Source organism: Macaca fascicularis, chromosome X (assembly GCF_037993035.2).
Source record: "Macaca fascicularis isolate 582-1 chromosome X, T2T-MFA8v1.1".
Lineage (NCBI taxonomy): Eukaryota > Metazoa > Chordata > Mammalia > Primates > Cercopithecidae > Macaca > Macaca fascicularis.
In genome coordinates, this window is record NC_088395.1 from 41,733,686 (window position 1) to 41,754,492 (window position 20,807).

Here is a 20,807-nt window from a genome sequence, read left to right on the forward strand (position 1 = left end):
TCTCTTCAACTGTATCCTTTGTAATATACTTTATAATAAATCGGTAAACATATTTCCCTGAATTATGTGAGCTGCTCTAGCAAATTAATTGGGCCCAAAGAAGGGGCTGTGGGATCTTTGATTTATATAGCCTGTGGGTCAGAAGCACAGGTGAAGCAACCTGAGGTTTGCCATTGGCATCTGAAGGTGGAAAGAAGTCTTGGGGACTCAGCCTTCAACCTGTGGGATCTGACGCTATCTCCAGGGAGATAGTGTCAGAATAGAACTGAATTAGAGGACACCCAGCTGGTGTCCACTGAATTGCTTCCTTGCTTGTTCATTGGGAGAAATCCCCACACATTTGGTCACAGAGGTAATCTGTTTAGACTTTTGTTGAATGAGAGAATAGAAAAAGCACTTTGAGTTTGTGTGTGATTTTGTTTTTCTTTCTTCTACCCTCAATTGGCATTGTTACCGATCATGGGTTCTTGGGTTCTCAATGCAACAGAAATTGATAGGAGGCCAAAAGCGTTTTCATAGACAAAGCTTCACTGGAGCTTATGCCCAAACAAAAGGGAGGCAGCACAAGAGAGAGAATTCCCGGCTTCCTCCTGAAAAGAGTCATAGGGCTTTTTTATTAGGCAAAGTGCAGGAACTAGTAACAGGGGAAGGGTATGCAGGCTGGGCTGAGCAAAGCAGGTCAGCAGATCTGGTTGCTATGGTTATCTTGAGTAATGGGCCACCTGGTGGTCTGGCCTGTGGCAACAAGGCTGTAAATCAATTGTTCAGCATTCCTTCCTGAGGCAATCTTAATTATCTCATAAGGCCAATTCCTGGAATTCTTTAAGAACTATTAGCATTCGAGGTAGTGGTGTGGGTTTTGTGATCAGTGCTCTAGTGGAGGTGAGCTGAAGCCAAGCCTGTCTCTACTCCGTCTCAGTGTCAATGAAGTGGGGTTCGTTGGAATGGCCCTGGTTCAGGTTCACAGAAACATGTCGTTTGGTAAGACAAAGAATGAAAGGGCTGGGAGATGAGGAACCTTTAATTCCTGGGTGGTCACCCACAGTTTGGAGCAGCAGCTGTGCTGCAATCGGTTACTGAAGGTGAAGTTACTAGCGGAATTTAGAGATGGATCCAACTCCTGGGGAGTTGGTTCACTGGATGCATAAGGAAATGCAAACTAATAAGAAAATGCCCTTTGAGTTTGTGTATATGTGTTTTTCAACTCACAAAGTCCATTTTTGTTTTGTCATTAGTCTTTTCTTAAAAGTGTTTGAAATGCTTGTTCCCCGGTGCCACAAAGAAATAGCACTTGAGCATAAATTTAATTTGCTCAGCAAGGCCATTTTTACTTCCTACAGAAAGGGTACACTCGCCAGCAGTTTTGCCACAGGAGGACACCAAACAAAGGAGACAGGGTCATTTATAACGTGATGCGTCCACCTTACTGCTGTGTCCGGTTTCCATTGGCTGGAACGGGACCTCACATTCTGTATTTGTCTTGATTGGCTAGCAACTTAGAACTTTTTAAAAGAGGCAAAGGCAGAGGAGAACAAAGGAAGGAGGAAGTAACTTGTGGAATGCTGAGAAAGGTAAAAACACCTTCAAATAAGGAAGAGGAACAGGCTATGACCCAATGTTTGCTTGGACCAGTATAAGCATGCCAGGGCAAATATTTGGGCCAAATTGTGGGAGCTAAGAACATAAAGTACACTGATTTATTTATTACAGCTAGCAGATATTTAAGAATGTTAGCACAGGTCTTTGAATAAATTTTGCTTCTAAGAGAAGTTACTATTTATTCCTAATTAAATGGAGAGGAAGGTCTTTGAAGAGGAACCTCTATTTTACTTTTTACAAAAGCTGATAACTTTTCTGTGTTATTACAAATTTACAAACTTCAGATTGTATTTTCTGCTGTTTTTAAAAGTAATTCTTGAGAGAAATGCTCCCATTGCTTGCTGAGAAACCAGCTCTTCAGAACAAGGAGAGGTTTTTCTTCATACTCTAATTAAGGGTGGGACACCCACGATCAGAGCTACTTGTGGCAGGCGGTGAGGGCCTGAGAACAGTGTGACTGGAAACAAGGCTGTGGCCAGATACCACTTCCTGGAGAGGACAGGGGGCTCAGTGAGCCTTGAACAAACCATAGCTTTGGGTAACTGCACTGTGCCTCACTCCTCCTAAAGATAACCACTGGCTTGGGTATATGTTGAACTGGACAAGGCTTACTTACTACTGCCCCTGATTTAAAGAAATAATTATCTTTTGAATACGATAGTCTAATGTGTATAAATTAGTCATGTCTTTTCTTTCTGCATACCAGCCTCCCAATGCCCTGAGCTCCTGATTGGTTAGTGAGAGTACTTAAAAGGCCAATTGCAGCCAGTTTAAACACTAGTTTGGATAGCCTAAAATAATTTCTAGATGAAACACATGGCTTCAGGAATGACTAAGCTGTCCTGTGTCCTCTGGGTTCTGGCTCTGAGGGAAATTGATAAGAGACCCTAATTCTAACCCCAACAATCCATGTGAGTCAGGAAAGCTCTCATGTCCCCCTGCTATGTACAGCCCACCGTGGATTTCCAAAATAAATGTCCGCATGCCTGCCCTTTGATTATGGTATCTCCTCTGCCAAGTAAGTATGTGCCTGCCCTTTGAAACACTCTCACTGAACCACTCCAAATGAATTTTGGGGCCAAATTAAAAAACACACTTGATACACAAATCCATCTCAAAAGCAGGAAAATTAATACAAGACAGAACTTCAATTGTAGGACATAACTCTAATACCTCAAGGAAGTAAATCCTAAGGGTGAGAGCAGAACACTTAGGAGATCAATATTTGGCAGATGATATAGGAAGCAACTAGAACTGTTAGGTCAAGTGCATTTGGACTTGGGACAATAGAAGGGGAACCTTGAAGAAACGGATGGGCAAGATGAATGAGAACCAAAGAAAACTACTGGTGATTTGAATGAGAAAAGTCCAAAGGGGCCACTTTACAGAATACTTGTAACATACTTTATTAATCTAGTATTCCCTGACATTTACTCTTTTTACCAATTGTAACAGTATTTCCTAATTTCTTAGAAGAATGAAAATAAAATTCACCTATATTTCAACTGGGGAACTCAAAATCACTGAATCCTAAAGAATTTATACTGACATTGTTGGAATAACAGTTTGCTTAACAAAGTCCAGAGTTTTCGAAGATAGAAAAAAACTGGACTTGATTTCTTCCATAGTCAGTTTCTGCTACCTCAAGTCTAGAACAGGATACACAAATACATAAATCAAACAGGAAACCCTATCTGAACAAAGTTAAAAATACTTAAAACATGACCCTATCGTGAGTACCATAAGGTACCCTTATTGACCTGCAAGAACAACCAATAATTTCTTTCTAAGGCAAAGAATGAGGTCATTTTAAAGCGAATTTACTAATTGTATTCCTCTAGGCAAGCTATTTAACCTCTTTGAGCTTCCTCCCATGTAAAATGGGACTCCCACCACACATCTCTAGGGTTCTTAGGCATAAAATGCTCTGTCCCATACCTGGCACAGAACTGTCACTCACTAGGCTATGTTCTCCTCTCCTTCCTTCCATTTGCTTTCACAAAGCCTTTCAGAACCACTTTGAGTCACTGTTTCTGCCCTTCTCTAATTCACAGAGCATTTGAAATCTGTATCACATATCACATATTAATCTAAATTCTTGGCTTGCTTGTGGAATCTGTTCAATTTCCAGAGACCTCAATTAGTTTGTGACTAAACATCCTACTTCTGTGACCTCCACATGCTGCTAGGAACATAGTAGAAACTCCAATAAATATTTGTTGAATGAATTACACTGTTTAACAAAAATAGACCTAAAAACCAAAATAGTGTAAGAACTGGCAAAACTTACACCTATCCAGGTATGCTTGCCCAATAAACAACCAGTGGACTGACAATGGTTTTTAAGCAGTACTTCTGACTCTTCCTTTGTTTCAATGGTTGATTGACATCTGTGGTAGCCAGTTTCCAATATGGCTCCCAGTGATCATCACCTCCTGATATTTACCCCTCCCACACGGATCCAGGGCTGGCTCTGTGTGACCAATAGAATACTGCAGAAATGACAGTGTTGACTTCAGAGGCTGGATCACAAAAAGGCATTGCAGCTATGGACTTGTTCTTGAATTACTTGCTTTGAGGTGAGCCAATCACCATCCTGTGAGGACAGATGGCTGTGTGACCTTGGGCAACTTATGAGATCTTTCTGAGTTTCAGTTTTCCTCACCTTTAAAATGAGACATTTCACAGGGTGTTGTGAAAACCAAATAAGACTTGAATGTAAGGCACATAGCAAGATATCTGGCACATAGTAAGCTCTCATGAAATGTGGCTAATGAATGATGGTAGTGATAGTAGAAGCTGTAGTACCAGCAATTGATTAGATAGATGTGAGATGTGAAAGAAAGAGAAATTAAGGATGATTCCTAAGTTTTTGGCTTGAATAACTGAAGGAGTGATGGTATCATTTACTGAGTTTGGAGACAATGGAGGAAAACAAGAGTGTTCTTTCTTTCGGACCAAAGATGCTTATGCCTGAACGGATAATATTACAACTATTTTTCAATCACTTAGAAATAGCATTCCATTTCTGTTCTTCCCTAAATTACTTAAAACTGTTTTTTGTTCTATGTAATTCCTTCCCGGAACATGATACATTACTCAAGTAAAAGTGATAAGAATTCTAAAAGCCAAATTACTCTGTAATGAATGGCCATGAAACCCTGGATGAGTCACTGTTCTTAAGTAAATGGTGGCAAGGCAAAGATGAACAGCAGCAGAACACAATCCGGACCCTTTAGGCAGTTCTCACTTTTGTTTTAGAGAGAAATATTAGCAAACATCAGAGAGAATTTATGAAATAAACATGAAATAAGGTAAGCATCAGGGGTTTATGAGAAATGGCAAGGTACCTCTGTTAATTTTAAGTGAAGATTTACTGATAACTAAAGTGCTCAAGTTTGATGAAATTAGATTTCTGTTCTCTTTTTCAGACTCCCACTGGTTTAACTACTCAAGGATGAGAGGGAGTGCTTGATGCAAGTCTTCCGCCTCAGATGTACACACTTAGCTTTCATTTAGTTAGTAAGTCACAGGCTGATTCGACAATCTTGTACAAAAAATTGGTTTCACAATTCTATTTTTAAAATTTTTATTGTTTTAGACTAGTCATGGTTTCACAATTCTTTATTAATATAACTATTCATTTGATCTGAGGCATACTTGGCACTCCCAGGATTTGCCAAATCTATTATGAAATGCCCCAAACAGTGTATTATGTTGATAAATGGAGGTAGTGCAGGGCAATCAGAAACAGAGTGGGTTAACTCATTAGTAACCAAACTGGGACCCAACCCTGGGTGCAGTCTGTGCTTACAGTGAGTTCCTCTGGGCCTCAGCTTCTTCAACTTTAAAACAAAGGGTCTCAATCCATAGATGATCATGAAGTTCTATTTTAGCTCTATAATATTTGATTCTAGTAAGTTATAAGAAAACTTTGAGTTTTGTTTCTATTTTTGATAAAGATGGATTGCAAATAAGCCATCCACAAACAATTTCTATTTTTGATAAAGATGGATTGCAAATAAGCCATCCACAAACAATTTTACAGACAAATTTGCACCAATATTTGTATTGGGTTACTAACAGAGTGGCTCCTTCTATCACTGTGTCATATAAAACTAGCCATGGGGGATTAAATCTGTGAACTTCAGTCAATCGTGCAAACAAAGCTTACTGGGGTGTAACTAGTTCATGAAATAATCATAAGGAAGTATAATATGTATATTGTCCACCAACTTCCTCCCGCTACAGAAATAGAGAAATGAGGGTTTTTTGAGGAGGTAGTTGTCACATTGACCATAACTATTGAATTTCTTCAATACTGTTTAATTTCCCCTTTTCCTCCCACTGTAGTTGGTGTCATACAAGAGTCTATTTACACTGACTAAAGATATTGGAAGAGCGAAGATCAGAGAATTTTAAGTCTGAAATTTGGCATCACTGCCCTGAAAAATATAACCTTAGTTGGCATAAACTACTCATACAGGTAAGAGTGATTATTATTCATTTTTAGCTTAAAAATTAAACTCTATAAAAATAAACAGGACCTAATGGTTTAAATTTTGAAAGCTGATCCTTAAGAAAGGCAGTCAGCATATAATTATGTAGATAGTCATTAGTAACTGAAGAGTTGTAGAACTTTTTTCATTTAGCAGAGACAAAATGTATGCACGAGTGACTTGAGATAGACATTCTCCTGAGGGGAATATAGACTTACAGACATTTTCTAAAGACCAGTTTTGCATCTGTAACATGTAATTTTTATTTCATTTCTTAAGTTCAACAGTAATTTCCAAATTTTGGAAAATAGTTATCAAGTAGTTTTATGATCAAAGTTTATTTTTGAAGGAGATGTACATAGTAGATACAAGTTTGGGAAGGTAAAGATGGTGACCTAGTTGTTGATTGCTATAGTGAGAGTCCTATAGAGACTCAACTTCTGTCTGATAAAGCTAGCCTCTGCAGAAGTATATTTTATCTCCTTTTTGTTTGGAAGCATTTACTATTCATACAGAAGCACCATTACCTTTGCAGTTTTTAGTATACTATGCATTATCTGCACAAGGCAGGAGCTAATGCTTTTCTTTAACAGCATCATAAAAGGAAGCTCCATTCCTTATGTAAAATCAAAATCTACTGTGAGCAGATAATTTTTTTTCTTAAATAAACCGGCTCATTTCACACTCCATCTGCCTGATTTTTGAACTGGTGAAGTTACAGATTAGGTTTTATATATTTATGCCAGGGTCTACACTAACTGCAACCAGATTATAATTCATCAGGTTGCACTAGATTCAGATACAAACTTACAATGAAGCATATGGACTGTTTTCTAAATACAAATAGCAAAGAAACAAAATTATAAAGACACTGGTAGACATTAATTAAGAATCTCGGTATTTAAACCCACACACAATGCACAGTCCTCAAGTTTTCAAGACTTTGGGTGTGGATTGGTTTAAAAAGTTATTACAAAATTATAACATTATTTTGAGAAAAAAACCCAAATTCTGTAATCCAAGATACAGAAAATAAATCAAACCATAATTCTGAAGGGGGTAGAGAGTAAAATTGCCCTGAGGGGCTGGGGGGATATAAGAATTTCCAAGGGCTGTGTATGGTACAATTTTTATGTTTATCAAAAGAGAACATGATTAAAAAAAAGATTGAGAAACCTTGCTCTAGATCATGAAAGAGTGGAAAATGTGGTGCCCAGAAGGCTATGGTGAAGGACACAGAGAATATGGCACATTTTGAATAGAGATCATGGTTCTTATTTGACCAGAATCCAGTAACTTTTGTTATTCTCACCTGAAAGAAGTGAGGAAATAAGGAGAAAAATAAGAATAAAAGCAATTTGTATATGATTCTTCAGCACTTCACATGTACCCTTTGAAGTGAGAAAGATTTAAATATAAGACACAAAAAAGTAAAAACCAGCATTTATGTTGTGATTAAAACATCATATCCTTTAAAAAAAAATCCTCTGAAAAACTCAGATACCAATTTACACACAAGGATACTCTAACCAACAAGCATAGCAGCTACAGTTTTTTTGTTTTTGTTTTTGAGACAGGGTCTCTTTCTGTTACCTAGGCTGGAGTGCAGTAGAATGATCATAGCTTGCTGCAGCCTTGAACTTCTAGGCTCAACTGATCCTCCAACCTCAGCCTCCCAAGTAGCTGGGACTCCAGGCACATGCCAGGATGCCTGGCTAATTTTTTTGTAGAGACATGGTTTCACCATGTTGCCCAGGCTGGCCGTGGCCTCCCAAAGTGCTGGGATAATAGGCATGAGCCACCATACCCAGTCTAGTTTTTGTATTTTTTTATAGAGACAGGGTCTCACTACATTGCGCAAGGTGTTCTTGAAATCCTGGTCTCAAGCAATCGTCCCACCTTGGCCTCCCAAAGTGCTGAGATTACAGGTGCAGAGCCACCACATCTGGCTGTAACTACAGTTTTGACATACATGTGTAAACTTTTATTGAAGTATGACAGTTTAACATTGAATATTTGAAATGACATTTTAAATACTCTTTGGTAATGACCCTGGGATTTTGGAGTCTGTCCTTGGTTGCTACACTTTTCTTCTATTCAGTTCAGGATTTTGCCTGAAATTTTGCTCACGTGGAATTGAGGTAACTTCTGAAATATGAAAAGAGACTCTTCTAATAGTATTAGGTTATAAAGGAGTGTTTCAGCCTAGACACAAAAAGACACCATTTTGAAAACTATATATAAGTAATGTGGTAATTAAAAACCAGTCAACTCTCTATTATTGTGGCCACAGAATACTTCTGTAATACTTTGGCCAACATGTATTGGTTGCATGTGCCTTAAAAATTTTTAAATTATATTTCTAGGCAAAATCAATCATCACTTACAAATTGTTTTACAATCTAAGAACTATCCATTTCTCTAAGTAAAATTTTAAATCCCAGGCATGTAACTATTTACATCAAATTTTGTTTTTTAGACAAAGGCATTATCCATCACAATAAGTAACTTTTTGTCTTTATTTCAACCGGACAATTGTGATTGGAAAAGGTAAGAAGCCATCTACACTTTCCCGTTCCATCCAATACATTTTTGTTACTATTTTATTTAATTCAATGCTTTAAAAAAAAAAAAAAACTATTCAGCTTAAATGCTGTACCAAAAATAATTTTAATATTAAATATCTGCAATTCTGTTCTAGCTCCCGTGACAAAATTCAAGAAAATCTGACATAAATGAACAACAACACAACATGTATTCAACCATCTATGATCTCTTCCATGGCTTTACCAATCATTTACATCCTCCTTTGTATTGTTGGTGTTTTTGGAAACTCTCTCTCTCAATGGATATTTTTAACAAAAATAGGTAAAAAAACATCAACGCACATCTACCTGTCACACCTTGTGACTGCAAACTTACTTGTGTGCAGCGCCATGCCTTTCATGAGTATCTATTTCCTGAAAGGTTTCCAATGGGAATATCAATCTGCTCAATGCAGAGTGGTCAATTTTCTGGGAACTCTATCCATGCATGTAAGTATGTTTGTCAGCCTCTTAATTTTAAGTTGGATTGCCGTAAGCCGCTACGCTACCTTAATGCAAAAGGATTCCTTGCAAGAGACTACTTCGTGCTATGAGAAAATATTTTATGGCCATTTACTGAAAAAATTTCGCCAGCCCAACTTTGCTAGAAAACTATGCATTTACATATGGGGAGTTGTACTGGGCATAATTATTCCAGTTACTATATACTACTCAGTCATAGAGGCTACAGAAGGAGAAGAAAGCCTATGCTACAATCGGCAGATGGAACTAGGAGCCATGATCTCTCAGATTGCAGGTCTCATTGGAACCACATTTATTGGATTTTCCTTTTTAGTAGTACTAACATCATACTACTCTTTTGTAAGCCATCTGAGAAAAATAAGAACCTGTACGTCCATTATGGAGAAAGATTTGACTTACAGTTCTGTGAAAAGACATCTTTTGGTCATCCAGATTCTACTAATAGTTTGCTTCCTTCCTTATAGTATTTTTAAACCCATTTTTTATGTTCTACATCAAAGAGATAACTGTCAGCAACTGAATTATTTAATAGAAACAAAAAACATCCTCACCTGTCTTGCTTCGGCCAGAAGTAGCACAGACCCCATTATATTTCTTTTATTAGATAAAACATTCAAGAAGACATTATATAATCTCTTTACAAAGTCTAATTCAGCACACATGCAATCATATGGTTGACTTTTGAATGGAAAACCCCACAATACAGAAAAGCATTCATATGACTTTATTAGGGACACTAAACTACATCATTAACATGTCACAGCTTGGTTGACAATAATCACCAAGAAAATCTCTATGGTTTTTAAAAATAAATAAATATATATTCAAAAAACTCAAAAAACAGTTCTACTTATACTGAAAGTTGAGACGGCAGAAACTTTCAGAAGCAAAAATTAAGCATACTGAAAGGATCCCACTCATATGAAACTAACAGGCTGTTTAAACTCAACTGTGAGTGCTTCTGTTCAGAACATGTTATTTCATGACTAGGATAAAGAAGCAAATGGTTTATGACTTGTCTGCTTTCTGGTAGTTAGAATACAAGGGTCAATCTATGACCAGTGTTTATTGGTAATTTTAAAATCTTTAAAAGTAAGTAGCTGGGCTCAGTGGCTCACGCCTGTAGTCCCAGCACTTTGGGAGGCTGAGTTGGGTGGATCATTTTGAGGTCAGGAGTTCAAGACCAGCCTGGGCAACAGGGTGAAACCCCGTCTCTACTAAAAATACAAAAATTAGCCAGACATGGTGGTGGGCGCCTGTAATCCCAGCTACTCGGGAGGCTGAGAAAGGAGAATCGCTTGAGCCCGGGATGGAGGTTGCAGTGAGCAGAGATCGCGCCACTGCATTATAGCCTGGGAGGCAGAGCGAGACTCCGTCTCAAAAAAACAAAACAAAAAAATAAAAATAAGTAAAAAAAAAAAAAAAAAAAAAAAAAAAAAAAATCCTCACTCAAGTCTTATCCAAATGCATGAATAATACAGTGAAAAAAATCCAAGGTTTTATAAACACATTATTTATTTGAAATTATCTGGCTCATGTTATTGGGAGAAGCAATATTCATTGACGCTATATTTTTAAAGCAGATGTTACTTATGCAAATGCTTAAATATTTGGATTAGGCTCTGTCAAAGTAAAAAGCTATGTCATTATAAGCCCATCTTCATCGCATTGTGCATATTTTCTTCTGTCTTCAATATAAATAATGTTATTAGTGACAAACAGTACCTGGCAGTTAATTTTTTGTGAAATAAATGAATGAATAATAAGGGAGTGTAATAGTATTATGGTTTAGAGATTGGTCTCTGAAATTATACTTCTTGGGTTCAATCTGGCTCTACTTTTTATTTAGCTGGACAATCTTAGGCAAATTACTTATCCTCTGCAAGTATTAATTTCTTCATGTGTAGAGCAGAAAATACTATCTTTTTTTTTTTTTTTGGAGACGGAGTCTCGCTCTGTCGCCCAGGCTGGAGTGCAGTGGCCAGATCTCAGCTCACTGCAAGCTCCGCCTCCCGAGTCTACGCCATTCTCCTGCCTCAGCCTTCCCGAGTAGCTGGGACTACAGGCGCCCGCCACCTCGCCCGGCTAGTTTTTTGTATTTTTTAGTAGAGACAGGGTTTCACTGTGTTAGCCAGGATGGTCTCGATCTCCTGACCTTGTGATCCGCCCGTCTCGGCCTCCCAAAGTGCTGGGATTACAGGCTTGAGCCACCGCGCCCGGCCAGAAAATACTATCTTATTCACAGATCCTATTATTAAATCAGCTGTTACTATTATGAGTAGCCATTGCTTAGTAAGCACTTGCTGTTTGCCAAGCATTCTACTTATATGCTGTATATCTATTATTTTAATCACTACAACTCTAAAGTGTACTAATTTACTGATGAAAATATTGAAGTGGGCTGGGTGCGGTGGCTCACGCCTGTAATCCCAGTACTCTGGGAGGCCAAGGTGGGCAGATCACCTGAGGTCAGGAGTTCAAGACCAGCCTGGCCAACATGGCGAAACACACCTCTACTAAAAATACAAAAATTAGCTGGGCGTGGTGGTTTGTGCCTGCAGTCCCAGCTACTTGGGAGGCCGAGGCAGGAGAATCACTTGAACTCAGGAGGCGGAGGTTGCAGTGAGCCACGATCCTGCCATTGCACTCCAGCCTGGGCAACAGAGTAAGACACTGTCTCAAAAAACAAACAAACAAAAAGGATATATATATATATGTGCATAGTTAAGTAAATCACCCCAATTTTTTCCAATATCTAAGTGAACATTTAAAGATAAACATTTCTTAATGTTAATTTCTTTTTTCTATGTAATCTTGTCAGTAGACAAATGATGGTGACTATATTCTGTAATAAGTTACATATATTACGATTAAAAAAAAAGCGTGTTCTGTCTGCCCAAAGAGATCATAAGCACTTTGGAGCTATAAACTTCTTGTCTATTTCTACTTCCATGGTACTGGTATTCTCTTCTCAGGTAACCAAACAAAAACAACTGAATAAAACCAACCATTAATAGTAACTTGCCACTTTGTTAGAGACTGCTTAAAGACTCATTTTTTTCTTCACACAGTAATTCCTTCAGTGTCCAAAATGAAGTTTAAAGTAAGTTCACATAATCCTTCCAAGCCTTTAATCTCATAGCATGTTTTGTTCCTGAATTAGAGCTGTAAAAGCAATTCACAGTACATTGCCCAAGAGCCATGTGTTCAAAAATCACTAGAGCTTATTCCGAGAGGGAAACAAACAAACAAAAACACAAAACAACCCAGCAAATTTTGTTTTTTTCCTTTTCTACTTCAATGCTTAACTGAGACATGAAAATGTTCTGAGAAAAATCTGAACATGTTCTGGCTTCAAATACTTATAGTGAGTATCAATTCGTTTAGAGTAGTAACTGGATTTTTGGCTCATTAATGTGCAGAGACAAAGGAGACTTGGGAACTTGAGGTGACCTCCCTGAATGCTAGCTCTAAATGGAAGTGTCCAATCTAGTGACTTCCTAGACATGCAAACCACAGAGTAACTCAAAGTTCATCAGGGAGAGTTTCTGAGATGCATAGATTTCTCCACAGTTACAAAAGTAGTTTTATTCTTTTTATTTTTTGAGATGGGGTCTCACTCTATCACCCAAGCTGGAGTGCAGTGGCGTGCAACCTCCGTCCCCCAGGGTCAAGTGATTCTCCCACCTCAGCCTCCCGAATGGCTGGGACCACAGGTGCCCACCACCATGCCCGGCTAATTTTTGTTATTTTTTTGTAGAAATGGGATTTCGCCATGTTACTCAGGCTGGTCTCGAACTCCTGAGCTCAAGCAATCTGCCCATCTTGGCCTCCCAAAGTGTTGGGATTACTGGGGTAAGCCATTGTGCCCAGCCTAAGTAATTTTATTCTTATGTGAGTTTTGAAACCAAAACTCATCAGACTAAGACAGTAATGTTTGTTTAACATAAGCTATACTGCAGTTAATAATCTCATTGGACTTAGGAGTTTTAAAAAAATATAACTTCTGGTCAGGTACAGTGGCTCATGCCTGTAATCCCAGCACTTTAGGGGGCTGAGGTGGGGAGATCACTTGAGCCCAGGACTTCGAGACCAGCCTGATCAACATAGTGAGACCATGTTTCTACAAGAAATAGAAAAATTAGCTGGACATGGTGGCACATGTCTCTAGTCCTAGCTACTTGGGAGGCTGAGGTGGGAGGATCTGTTGAGCCCAGGAGGTTCTGTTGAGTCCAGGAGGTTGAGGCTGAAGTGAGCCATGATTGCGCCACTATATTCCTGCCTGGGTGACAAAGTGAGACCCTGTCTCAAAAAAAAAAAAAAAAAAAAAAGGACCCAAAAATATAACTTCTAAAAATAATTATTTAAAAAACAATCACTTTACAGCTCTACCACTACTTTAAACAAAAAATATTTCTAGAGATTCTTACATTTAAAAAGACAGAAGAGATATGCAATTTCTCTTTAAGTTACTCATTCTGATAAACTCACATTTTAATTTCCTATACTGAAGAATGAGGTATATACTCAGCTCATTATCATCATGGATATCTCTACACCATAGATGCTTTCCTAAACAGGTGATTTTAAATCATGTTGAATTTTTTATGTAATTTAAGGACTGGCTGTTTAATGGCATAGTAAATATTTTATTTAAAATATCACTTTTGTTTTTGGAGACAGGGTCTGTCTATGTCATCCAGGCTAGAGTACAGTGGTGATCATAGCTCACTGCAGCCTCAAACTCTTGGGCTCAGGTATCTCACCACCTCAGCCTCCTGAGTAGCTAGGACGAAAGGTGTGTGCCACCATGCCTGACTAATTTTTTTTTTTTGGTAGAGATGTGCTCTTGCTATGTTGCCCAGGCTGGTCTTGAACTCCTGGGCTCAAGCGATCCTCCCGCTTCAGCCTCCCAAAGTGCTGAGATTATAGGAGCAAGCCACTGTGCCTGGTTTTAAAATTACCTTCAAAACTTACCCTATTTTAAAGTTTGGATTTCAAAAAAAACAGTGTTTTTAATACGTTTGTGTGAGTTACAGTCAAACACAAATTTGGGGTTTCAGAAATCTCAAATTTTGACTCAAAGGCCAACAAGGTTTTATCTTAAACTGTAGAAAACAGGCATACACATACTTTCATTAAGGCAGCTTTCAAACTATAATCAGGAACACAAACCATTAAGACTAGACAAACAAAATTTAGGATAAACAACTTAACAGGGAAGTAAGTTTCTACTCCCTGGATAGAAGAGGAAGATGGCCCATTCTGTTCAATTTGCTGAGGACTCTGGGCCTATCCCTGGCCTTGTGCTCTGTCAGGGTGGGAGTTATGGGCAAATCTGGGAAGACAAGGTGAAAGGAAATCCTGCTGGCAAACCACAAAGGGAGAACAGAGGGAACACTGGTAATCTGCTAAGCATTTCAATCGAGCAGCCTAATGCCACGAACCTTCCTCTGACGGGCCCTACACTCAAATGGAATTGATAACACTGGAAAGAGTTACTACAGCTATAGTTATACCTGACAGAAAAACCTCTGGCTATATCATACATGTTACTCCTGGCTCAGAAGGAGAGGAAAAGTAAAAGGATTCACTTCTAACAAGCAAAAGAATTTTTTTTTTTTTTTTTTGAGATGGAGTCTCACTCTGTTGCCCAGGCTGGAGTGCAGTGATACAATCACAGCTCATTACAGTTTCAACGTCCTGGGCTCAAGCAATCCTCCTGCCTCAGCCTCCCGAGTAGCTAGGACCACAGGTGTGTGCCACCACACCTGGCTAATTTTTATTTTTTGGTAGAGATAGGGTCTTAATGGCCAGGCGTGGTGTCTCACGAGGTCAGGAGTTCGAGATCAGCCTGGCCAACACGGTGAAACCCTGTCTCTACTAAAAAAATTAGCCGGGCGTAGTGGCAGGCACCTGTAATCTCAGCTACTTGGGAGGCTGAGGCAGGAGAATTGCTTGAATGCGGGAGGTGGAGGTTGCAGTGAGCCGAGACCGCACCACTACACTCCAACCTGGGCAACAGAGCAAGATTCCGTTTCAAAAAAAAAGAGAGAGAGAGAGATAGGGTCTTACTATGTTGCTCAGGCTGAGAAACTTAAAACTAAAGAGTTGATTTCTTTTTTTTTTGTAGGAGTAGGCTGGGCGAAGAGAAGTATAGTAGTTAGAAACACAAGATAAATTTATGATGATCATGTAATCCATGAGATGTTCCTAAGTACAATTATTAAAATGCCACATTCAAACTGAACGTGCACATTATGTTCAAAAATCTTACAAAAGAAATGCAGATTAACCAGTGTTAATATAATAATAAAGAATAGTGGCCGGGCGCAGTGGCTCACACCTGTAATCCCAGCACTTTGGGAGGCTGAGGCGGGCGGATCACGAGGTCGGGAGATAGAAACCATCCTGGCTAACATGGTGAAACCCCGTCTCTACTAAAAATACAAAAAAATTAGCCGGGTGCGGTGGCGGGCGCCTGTAGTCCCAGCTACTCGGGAGGCTGAGGCAGGAGAATGGCGTGGACCTGGGAGGTGGAGCTTGCAGTGAGCCGAGATCGCGCCACTGCACTCCAGCCTGGGCGACAGAGTGAGACTCCGTCTCAAAATAAATAAATAAATAAAATAAATAATAATAAAAAAAAGAATAAATACATTTTTGTTTTATGAGAGTTTAAATTTCTCTATACAACATGATCAACTTTGGGGAGTTGTGGTATCAGATGTAAAAGAAACATCAGTAGGCCGGGCGTGGTGGCTCAAGCCTGTAATCCCAGCACTTTGGGAGGCCGAGATGGGCGGATCACGAGGTCAGGAGATCGAGACTATCCTGGCTAACACGGTGAAACCCCGTCTCTACTAAAAAATACAAAAAACCAGCCGGGCGAGGTGGCAGGCACCTGTAGTCCCAGCTACTCGGGAGGCTGAGGCAGGAGAATGGCGTGAACCCGGGAGGTGGAGCTTGCAGTGAGCCGAGATCGGGCCACTGCACTCCAGCCTGGGAGACAAGCTCCATCTCAAAAAAAAAAAAAAAAGAAAAAAGAAAGAAACATCAGTAAGGGAGAACAAGAGACTACGGAATGCTTTAAGAAATCCACAATGTCATGCCAACCAGTGTTCTGTGATGAACACAAATTTGTCATAGTCTGGCTCTAAACAGGTAAAAGGAGAACTGAGACCAGAAGGGAACCAAAAAGCAGCCAGGCGTGTTCACACAGGTTAGCAAGGAAAACCATTTAAAGGAAGCACACTCAGAAACACTCTGGCCTCTGGCTGAGTGTTTGTGTGACTGGGGTTTGCACAGTTCTGAGAACTAAAAACAGCACCCAGACCTTCTGGGCAAAGGCACTATTTAGAATAGAAAGTGATTGTGTGTAGCAATTTGCATTCTCAGAGAAACTGTTTCACTTCAACTTCAGTTATTAGAATTATACATGAGTAGGTCAGAGTGACAGAAAGGTCTAAAACTAAGTCTCCCCATACCCTCATGATGTAAGCCTGCCTGCAGGAGTTAGGAGAGAGGAAAAACTTCCATGAACTCTCAGTGCTTAGTAAAGCCCATGAAAGAAGGCAAAGAGCCAGGAGTTGCATTTACCTTGACAACTGTGCTATTTCTTTCTAAAGTACTTTTAATTCAAGGGTGAGAGGAAGAAAAAAAAGTACCAGAAACATAATGAAAGTTTTCACATTCTTTCACAAGAAAAAGTAGAATTAAAGGGAAGATGACAGAAAAAAATAGAAATTTATATGCATGCCTTAATTAATACCTGTAGGGAGGCAAATCTTGAGAATTATAAGTCTATTATGACAGCAGGCCTTAACCAGGGACAATTTTTGTGCCCCAGGGAACATTTAGCAATGTTTGGAGACATTTTTGGTTGTCACAACTAGGGGGAGATGCTACTGGCATCTAGTGGGTGAAGGATGCTTAGCAGCATCCTACAATTCCCAGGACAGCCTCCCACAGCAAAGAATATAGCCCGAAATGTCAATAAGTATGGCTGTGGGGAGGCCCAGTACTATGTTCACACATCTCTCGAATTTCAAAGGATTATATGATTGCTTTTTATGCAATTTTATGTGAAATTGCTTCTTCAGAGCAAGCAGTTCCCAAAAACAGATCACATGGTACCATATACTCAAATCTAGCCAAAGAATCCTTTTAAGTACTCAGTTACAATGATTACAAAAGGAAATGCCTTTAGTAAAAAAGTAAAGAAAAAAGTATTAGTAAATATAATAATAGGATCCTTGGGAAATGTAATGCTTTTGGATCATATGACAAGAATTATGAGAGAGAAAAAGAGAGAGAGAGAATGAGAATATTCTTGGCTAGATGAAACAGATGATAAAATAAATTTTTCTTAGAGAAATAAAACATTGCAATGCTCTTCTATTTTCTTTATTAAATATAAGGGAAGAAAACTTAGACAAAAACTTAACTGCAGAAACAAAAACCTACATACAGATAAGTCACTGAATATATATCTGAATGGAAAGAAAAGCTCATAGGTTGCTTTATTGGCAAAAATATTAACAAATCAAACCAAGTGAAAATTTACATTATTAGCATGTGAAATGTATTGTTCTTGAAGTTTCACAATGACCGCTATGCTGGAATACCCCTGAAACAAGGTCTTGAATAAAACTAAGTTTTACCTAGTTTACCAAAGTTATATTAGGAAATCCTATTGACATAATCTTCAAAATATATCAGGAATCTAACTAATTTTTTATTTTTTTACTACCTCCACTGCTACTACTCTGGTCTAAGCCAGGCAGGATCATCTCCTGTCTCCTTTTTACTCTCCCCTTTGCACATTTTACCTCAGCCACACCGGCCTCCTTGCTGTTCCTCAAGCAGGCTACTTGTGTTCCTGTCTTTTGGTCTTTGCACTGGCTGTTTCTTTTACCCAAAATGCTCTTCCCTCAGCTATCAGATTAGCCCACTTCCTCTCTTCCAAGTCCTTGCTCAGATATCATCATCTCAATGTGGCCTGCTTTGACCACCGTATTTACAAAAGCAAGCCCTTCTCTGGACACTCCCTAACCTTCTGACTACTCTAGTTTTTTCTGTGATACTTTTCACATTCTAGCCTACTACGTAGTTCATTTCTGTTTACTGAGTATTGTCTCCCTGAACTAGAATGTCAGCTCCATGAGGGCAGTGATTTTTGTCCGTTTTCTTCACTGACGTAGCTCCAGTTCCTAGGACAGTGCCTGCTACACAGTAGGCACTCAATAAATATCTTTTGGATGAATGTCTTAAGAAAAATACACCAAAATTAAAAATTTTCAATTAACTAAATGTGAGTATTTTATTCACCCATGTAAAAACGTGTGGATTTCAGCTTCTGAAATATAAAGACCGGGCGCGGTGGCTCACGCCTGTAATCCCAGCACTTTGGGAGGCCAAGGTAAGAAGAATGCTTAAGCCCAGGAGTTCAAGACCAGCCTGGGCAACAGGGTGAAACCTTGTCTCTACAAAAAAATACAAAAAAAATTTAGCCAGGTGTGGTGGCGCACACCTATAGTCCCAGCTACTCTGGAGGCTGAGGCATGAGAATTGCTTGAGCCTAGGAGGCAGAGGTTGCAGTGAGCCGAGATTGCACCACTGTACTCCAGCCTGGGTAACAGAGCAAGTCCCTGTCTCAAAAAAAGGAAAAAAATAAAATAAAATAAAAAATCAACATTAACGTGTGCTCTGTGTTGAGTGTGTCTCCCAACTGAACAATGGCTATTTTTGGGGTGGTTTCTTCTTACTAATTTGCAGTTTGAGAACTATTTCTTTTTCATTCTTTGGTATGTTTCTACGGGCTTCCTCTAAATTATTTAGCATGTACTTTAGAAATAATAAACTAATCTAATACACTCCAATGTAAGACTACTTTTGGGCCTTTGCCCAAATTCCTTCTGCCTGAAATGTCTTTTTGTCTCCATATAACTACCCCATGATTCAAGACCAAGCTCCAATGTGACCTCCCCCAGGAAATTTCTCTGACCTCATCTTTTAATGATACTTATCACCTTCTACCTTGCATAATAATTATGTCTGTCTAAAGGTGGCCACCAACAAGTTCTCCCATCCTTGTATATATCTGGCACTCCATCAATCAAAATATGAACCTATGTTTCTTCCCCTTTAACTCAGACTAGCCTTGTGACCTTTTTGTGATGTATGTTTCAACTAATGAAATACATAAGATGTGATACAGTGTCAGTTTGCTTCAGGAGGCCTAACACCTTCCATTTTTGCTCTTTTGGAGCCCTAACACACTGTCTTGCTGGACATAGGGCCACGTGGAAAGAGAGAGAGACGTTTTGAATGAGAGACTGCAAAGAGTGCCCAGCCAGCTCCCAGCTGTTCTACTCACTTCAGTTGAGATGCCAGAAAAATGAGTGAAGTCTATGTGGAAACTAGCCATGCTACGTCACCAACGTCCTGTGAAACAGAATTGAGCAGTCCCTATTAAGCTCTGCCCAAACTGCAGAATTGTGAGCAACTAAGCAGCAGTTATTGATTGAAGTCACTATGTTTTAGCATGTGTTGATCTGCTGCCGTAGATAAGAGATGCCCAGCCTTATCTCCCTACTGAGACCATAATACTTTTAGGGCTCCAAGCACAGTAATCTAAAAAATAGGCACTCAAATATTTGTTAAATAAATAAATCAGAAGGTAAATTAAAAGGTGAGGTCAAATTATCTACTTTTGGATATTATTTAGTTTTAGGTTGTCATATCAAATACCATTGCTAATCAAAAGCTGACTATATTATTGAAAGTATTACAGTATAATATGCTGTAAATCATTGTTTATTGTATGATGCTGATATAATTATCTTTCGAGAATAATTGATTCAAAATAAAATTGCCTCTTGAGCAAAACAGTTCTTAACATAATGCTATTACATGAACACATTTTAGGTTTTTAAATTACTATTTTTTTCTTGTATATATTTTAGAATATATACAAAGAGATATACATTAATTAATGCAATCTAATTGCACAGCAAGCTACTACAGTTGACAATTTCCCACCTTTTACCTTTCCACACTTTTATTTCTCTTTGGATAACTGAAGAATACTTTTTTTTTTTTTTTTTTTGAGACGGAGTCTTGCTCTGTCACCCAGGCTGGAGTGCAGTGGCACAATCTCGGCTCGCTGCAACCTGCGCCTCCTGGGTTCAAGCGATTCTCCTGCCTCAGCCTCCCAAGCAGCTGGGACTACAGGCATGCGCCACCATGCCCGGCTAATTTTTGTATTTTTAGTAGAGATGGGGGTTTCACCATGTTGGCCAGGCTGGTCTTGAACTCCTGACCTCAGGTGATCCACCCGCCTTGGCCTCCCAAAGTGCTGGGATTACAGGCATGAGCCACTGGGCTCGGCCAGAATACTTTTTCATAAAGGGGGACCCATTGAGATGCTCGGTGTTGAGTTTTGATAATAACAATATCATTTTCTTAACACATCCGAAAAGGATGAATGAGATATTTTACAACTAATTTACACTAATGTGTATTTTGTACATTTCTCCAGTGATTTTCATTTGCTATTAAAATATTTTACTAGATGGTTTTGGAATTGCTCATGCTTTCCCTCAGCTTTTAACTACAAGGATTTCTGTGAAAATTTTCCAAA

At 39.0% G+C, this 20,807-nt stretch overlaps 2 protein-coding genes across 27 annotated transcripts in view; one reads left to right on the top strand and one right to left on the bottom strand.

The window, feature by feature from the left end:
• The window catches only part of CASK (calcium/calmodulin dependent serine protein kinase), a 413,308-nt gene that overhangs the window by 202,902 nt on the left and 189,599 nt on the right, over window positions 1-20,807 (bottom strand). The window lies entirely within an intron of this gene.
• On the top strand, window positions 5,951-9,975 carry GPR82 (G protein-coupled receptor 82). Of its 2 annotated transcripts, XM_065537863.2 has the most exons (3): window positions 5,953-6,085; window positions 8,578-8,648; window positions 8,800-9,970. In XM_065537863.2, the coding sequence occupies exon 3, from the start codon at window positions 8,834-8,836 to the stop codon at window positions 9,842-9,844; it is 1,011 nt and encodes a 336-aa protein (XP_065393935.1). In that variant the 5' UTR covers window positions 5,953-6,085; window positions 8,578-8,648; window positions 8,800-8,833; the 3' UTR covers window positions 9,845-9,970. The 2 variants fall into 2 exon arrangements, with proteins under 2 accessions (XP_073886430.1, XP_065393935.1); XM_074030329.1 differs by lacking the exon at window positions 8,578-8,648 and having other exon boundaries at window positions 5,951-6,085; window positions 8,800-9,975.

Bases quoted from the DNA above. Each gene is read 5' to 3' on its own strand.
- GPR82 (XM_074030329.1), top strand. From the start codon at position 8,834: ATGAACAACAACACAACATGTATTCAACCATCTATGATCTCTTCCATG.